The sequence below is a fragment of the Stenella coeruleoalba genome, assembly GCF_951394435.1.
Source record: "Stenella coeruleoalba genome assembly, chromosome: X".
Taxonomy (NCBI): Eukaryota; Metazoa; Chordata; class Mammalia; order Artiodactyla; family Delphinidae; genus Stenella; species Stenella coeruleoalba.
Genome location: NC_137152.1, coordinates 18,389,819 through 18,395,362, shown reverse-complemented (window position 1 = coordinate 18,395,362; position 5,544 = coordinate 18,389,819). Strand labels below are relative to the sequence as shown.

At 48.8% G+C, this 5,544-nt stretch overlaps 1 protein-coding gene across 1 annotated transcript in view; it reads right to left on the bottom strand.

Moving 5' to 3' along the window:
* Positions 1 to 401: 401 nt before the first annotated feature.
* The window catches only part of POLA1 (DNA polymerase alpha 1, catalytic subunit), a 305,648-nt gene continuing 300,505 nt past the window's right edge, over positions 402 to 5,544 (bottom strand). Inside the window, exon 37 of the mRNA XM_079911477.1 lies at positions 402 to 2,497. Within this exon, the coding sequence (XP_079767603.1) occupies positions 2,352 to 2,497 (146 nt within the window). The 3' untranslated portion in view covers positions 402 to 2,351. The remainder of the gene's footprint in view (positions 2,498 to 5,544) is intronic.

Genomic DNA, 5,544 nt, shown 5'->3' with positions numbered 1-5,544 from the left:
CCAATCTTCCAACAGAGAGATCCAGTGGAATTCACAGAGTTGCAGTTTCAACTTTCTATAAAATCCTGGAAGCCTCAGATGCCTCCTGGAATCCTTAGGTGCCTCTCAGAAAAGCCTCTTAACTAACCTGGAGTTACTGATCTGAATTAAAAAACATCAACCACTGTGTTAACTCTTTTCGGGAACTGTACTAAGAAATGTCTGACCTTCTATGGACTTTCTACAGAAATGGCTGCTGCCCTCACCGTGATTACAATCTAGATGCAGAGACAAGAAGCAGACCAGTGAGAACCTGTTTCTGTCTCCTGGAGTTTTTTTTTTTAGTGATTTGTTTTTGTTTTTTTGTTTTTGCGGTACGCGGGCCTCTCACTGTTGTGGCCTCTCCCGTTGTGGAGCACAGGCTCCGGACGCGCAGGCTCAGCGGCCATGGCTCACGGGCCCGGCTGTTCTGTGGCATGTGGGATCTTCCCGGACCGGGGCACAAACCCATGTCCCCTGCATCGGCAGGCGGACTCTCAACCACTGCGCCACCAGGGAAGCCCCTCCTGGAGTTTCTTGATGAGCAAGTTGAAGATAACCCTCTATTTGTATTTACCATAATCACCCCAGGTCCCAGAAATCAAGGAAAACGCGCCTTCTCTTCGGAAAGCAAAGTGGGAGTGTGGGCTCAGGAAGCATACATTAGAGAACCGTCTCTATAACCCTCTACGGTAACAGCAAGGAAAAACCACCTAATCCTTAGCTTCCCAGAGCAGCCTGGGTGCTGCAACTTCTGATAGGTCGCAGAGCCTGAGGTGCCAAGGCATTAATTAATTAACCGACACGGCCATTAACCCAGTGTTTCCACTTAGAACCTGAGTATAGGAGACAGAGGAGAAATGAGGAGAGGGTGAGGGAAAGAAAAGAGAAGGCAAAGCAAGATACAGGGCAGCGTCACCTCCACTGCTTAACAAGTAAGCCTTTACTAGGGTCCAAGCCAGGTGACCTTTCTCCCAGGAGCCATCAGCCTTGCTTTCCAAAAGGAGACAGCACTGGGCTCTTGACTTAGCTCTCTTTAGCTGTCCAAGTCAGCAAAGCACATGAGAAGCCATACTTCATCTCTTAAAGGACACAAAGTGCATGGAAATGCCACTCAGAACACTGGAACATACATCACACCGAGGATCTCTGAATGGAGACCTGAGCGGGCTGAGGTTTGGGAATGGGATGGTCTCCAGTCATCCCTTACTCCTGGCTGCCCTCTCCAGTCCAGTCTTCGCACCTGATAAGGAGTCACTGCAACTGATTTCCCTTTAGAAAGCTTTATTCTGAAGTGAAAGAAAAAGCACAGCATATGTTTCTTTTATGAAAATCCATAGGTAGATATTTTTTAAGAATATAGCATAGTTGTACAAGGGGAAATATGTTTTGTTAGTATAATCTTACCAAGAACGTAAGAAAGGAAAGACTGATACGTTGAAATACGTTTGGCTTCTGGCAAAAAGGCACCGTTCTGAAGAAATGAGAAAAATAGCGCCAGGGCCGATTAACCATCTCTCCCCCCAGTTTTTCTGAATATAACACAATGATCCTCACCGCAACCTATACACATTTTTAATGAAATGCTATAGGATGTGAAATTATTTAACATGTGCTTTCCTTTTGTATAAACCTTTACCTAGATTTTCTACTTGAGGAAATAAAAAAGGAAGGTGAGTGTAAAACGGCTGCCCAGTGTGCATGTACGCGTGCATGTTGGGCTTTGGAGAAATTCAATACACAAGTAAGCTCTGTTTAATCTATCTAGTCAGTGCAAGGCTTCTAAATCTCCCCCCTCGGCCACCTATATGACAGAAAGACTGAAAAGGATAGCCACTCCTGGAGCCCGCAGCCCGGGAAGCACTTGGGTTCAGACTGGATTTAACTGGCCCGTGAAAAGGCAAAGTGTCAGCCCTCCGACCAAGCTCCACGAACCCCCCTCTTTCTGGGGGCGCCTCTGCTGAAGGTCCTGGGGCAAAGCTTGGGGCGACTTGCATCCCAGCCACTCTCAATTTCTCTCCCCTCACCGACCCCTCCCCTAGAAATCCAGTCCCCAGTGCGAATGTGACGCAGCCATCTCCAGGTGGTGTTTCGACAGCACGAGGTATACTGTCAGGGGAAGGCGGTTTTGCTGTTCTCTGGTGCTTGGCAGATTAAATATTTTTGCAGTTCCTTCGCCCTTAATAATCCCCCTCCCAAGCAACATCCACACAAACATGATATGTAGTCCCAAAGGAAAAGCGATGCAGGAGAAGCAGCCAGGGCCACGGTGCAGGTGCCGAGGATGCGGGTCTTCCTTCCACCGCCCCCGAGCGTCCACTTCCGGGAACCCCTCAGGACCGCACAGCACAATCGGCAAAGAGTTTGCTGAGATTCACTTCGGAGTAGCCACTTTGGGACAAGAACTGCTCTGCTGTGTTCTTGAGTTTTCTATAGTCCTGAAGAACTTTGGGAGTAAAAAACTGCTTCTTCAACTTATCTAAAAGAAATAAAAGTAAAAGGATTACAAGTCTCAGAGGCAGCTTCTTTTAAAGAGCATTCAGTATTGCTCAAGTACCAGAAGCAGGGGCTGTGCATTCTGTTCTCACCTCCAGGTCAGATGTCCTCACGGTCCTGTGGCTGGTCTACCCCTGGGGCCAGTCCCATGCCGGGGTGGGGGTGGGGAAAGGACCCCAAGATTCCTCTGTAGAAGCCTTTCTTCTTTCCCCCTGCCCGCCACTTCTCAGTACCTAGCTGACTCAGCGCACCGGGGACAGAGCCACCCTCGACTGACGACTGACGGGAACTGCAGGTGCACGGCCGTGTGCGGCAAGCAAGGTGAACTCCACTCCCAGACACCGGATTCGCGGCACTGTCAAGCACATGCACACAACTGCATGCAAAGTTCGGATGTGGCAGGAACTAGTTTGTCTCAAAAGGAAGGCAGAGCCTCCCAACTCAAACTCCCCAGATCAGCTGGGCCGAGTTAGTTTCTTCTAGTCCCTTCCATCTGCGTCCCTCTATTACACAGAATCTCCTCTGCTCCGAGGCGAGGGGTAGGCTGTCTGGAGAGTACCTGCCCATTGGCAAGATTGCTTTTTTCTTCTTTGTCCACACTGTGTGCCCGTGAACTTGAGGGGTACAGCCGTCCTTCCTCTGCTCCTTCCACCCCATTCATCCCTGGCCTTAGAGAAGGGTACTCTCAGCCGGAGAGAGAGGGTCCTTCCTTTCCCTCCCCAGGGTGTGAGACCTCTACATTTGGTTCTTTGGAAGGAGCACTGGGCAGAGATACCCAGGTCTGGTCTTTTGTGGACGGGGGTGAGCCCTGGGGTTGCCAACCCTGCCCAGAATGGTTAAGATGATACAGCTTTTGTTCAAAGCTGCTCAGGAACCCTGTGAGGTGTTTGGAGAGGCCCTTCTAAAAAGAATTCCCCATCTGATGGCTGAGGAAACTGGGCGGTTAAGTCACTTGCCCCAGGGCACATAGCTGGAGATCTAGGATGCAGAAACAGCAAACCCAGGTAGCCAAAACCCTGAGCCCACGCTCGGCAAGGCTCACTGTGCCCCGTGCCCCTCACTGTCCCTGCACCCCGTGTCACTGCTCCCAGATAGAGACGGGCAGGCTCCCAGATGCTGGCCTGGGCCAAGGAGGCTGGGGGGAGCGAGGCTGTCCCGCGCCCCGGGATAGGAAAGCATCGGGAAGGAAACACGGAAGGGAGTGCATATCAATCACCAAAAGAAAAAACCCCACGGAAACAACAGAGCAACAGAGAAGTCTACAAAGCACCTGGAAAATGAAAACTTGGTCTCCAGGTTTTTGTTCCTTAGCTACACATTCGTGTTTGTTCTCCACAACCTTTTCTAAATTACATCAATTGCCTTTCGAAAAACAACAACAAAAAGTTTTGTAGAGAGGATTTGAATGCCCAAAGCGGGTGGAAAGAGGTGAGAAGAGAGAGAGGGGGCGCATCGTTAAGCGAGGAGAGAGACACTTTGAGTTCTAATTATCGGAGTCTGGGAATACACAACAATGGCCCGAGCAGTGGCTGGGAATACACAACAATGGCCCGAGCAGTGGCGGCCCGAGGCCAGCGCCCCATGCATGTGAATGACACAAATGCATGTGTGACGGGGAGAGACATTTACAGAGCTGTGGTGAGACGGAGCAGGGGAGGAAGAGAGAGGGCACAGCTCCTGATGTGTTTACCTCCTCTGCTGATGGGATATTGACTTTTCCCACCAGGTTGGTTAGAAAGGGGACTATTTACGCTGCTACACAGCGGAGTCAGAATGACAACCAGCGTCACTTGGTGCTCTTCTTCGTGAAAGACAACTGTGACCGCCAGCATATCCCATAGCCGGTCAATACAGCCCAGGCACCATTCCACGCCGGTTAGAGATGCAGAAAAAAGCTCCTACTTGCTTCCCCAATGAGAATTGACTCAATAATGTTTGGAAGGTCTTCTAGGAAACAGAACTGCACGAGCTGTCACAGGCCACATCGGGGGTGGGAGCTGAGGTGGGGAAAGGGCTCACCCCTTCTTCGTGGTTTTTCTCTCCCTGCTTTGGGCACCTGGGCCACCCACGTTAGGCTTCTGTCACTCTGTTGCCCTTAATGCTACACCCACCCGCCACTTTAGAACTCAAGGGAAAATCCCAGGGTTAAATGGTGGAAACCAGTTCATGTAGCTGGTAGAACCTGATTCCTTCACCCTGTTCCAGTTTTGGGAGTCAGGGAAGAGGCCATCTAACGAGCACCTGACCCGAAGCAACAACTGCTAAAAGATTTCAAGAGGACATCAGGCAAGAGGCGGAGAAGACGTGCAGCCATCCCGTCCCACCCACAGAGATGCCACTGGCCATGGCTGTTGCTGTCTCAACAACCAACAAAAAAATCCAAACTTCAAGACAGGGAAGGAACACACGAGCACACCAGCAAAGTATACTCTAGTGGACTGAAGTAACACTGGAAGGCACTCATCTTAATACACCAGCAAAGCGAATCTACTTTTCCTGGGAACAACATTTGAGGAACACGTATCTACAGCTTTTTTACCCTGGTCCTTTCTACATGATGATTCCTTAGGGCTATACACTCATTACCAAAAATATCCTGTCCCCAAGCCCTATGAAAACAATGAAAACCGAGTCAGACTAGACTATTAACTATTCACACAATATTTTATCAGACAAGAAAATGAACTGCTAATTTAAAAGTTGGTTTCTACTAAGTAGAGTCTAAAACCTCAAAATCATGCAAGCTACAGTATTTTCTACATGGGATGAACTAGACCGTCATCTGCATGTTGAACTTGTCTTAAATATTTTATTTAAAAGTCAACTGATCAAATAAGATGTCAGAACTATTTTTTTAAAAAGTGGAGTATTCTCTCATCTAAGGAAACCATCTCTATTTCAGATATTTTATTTCCGTGTCAGTAAACTGAAAATCTCTTTTCAGCTTTACTCTTTGTAAAACCCTTTTTGGACTTAACGAAACACACTGAACTAGAAAGCACGAGGCAAAGACATTTTAACATCGCCTAC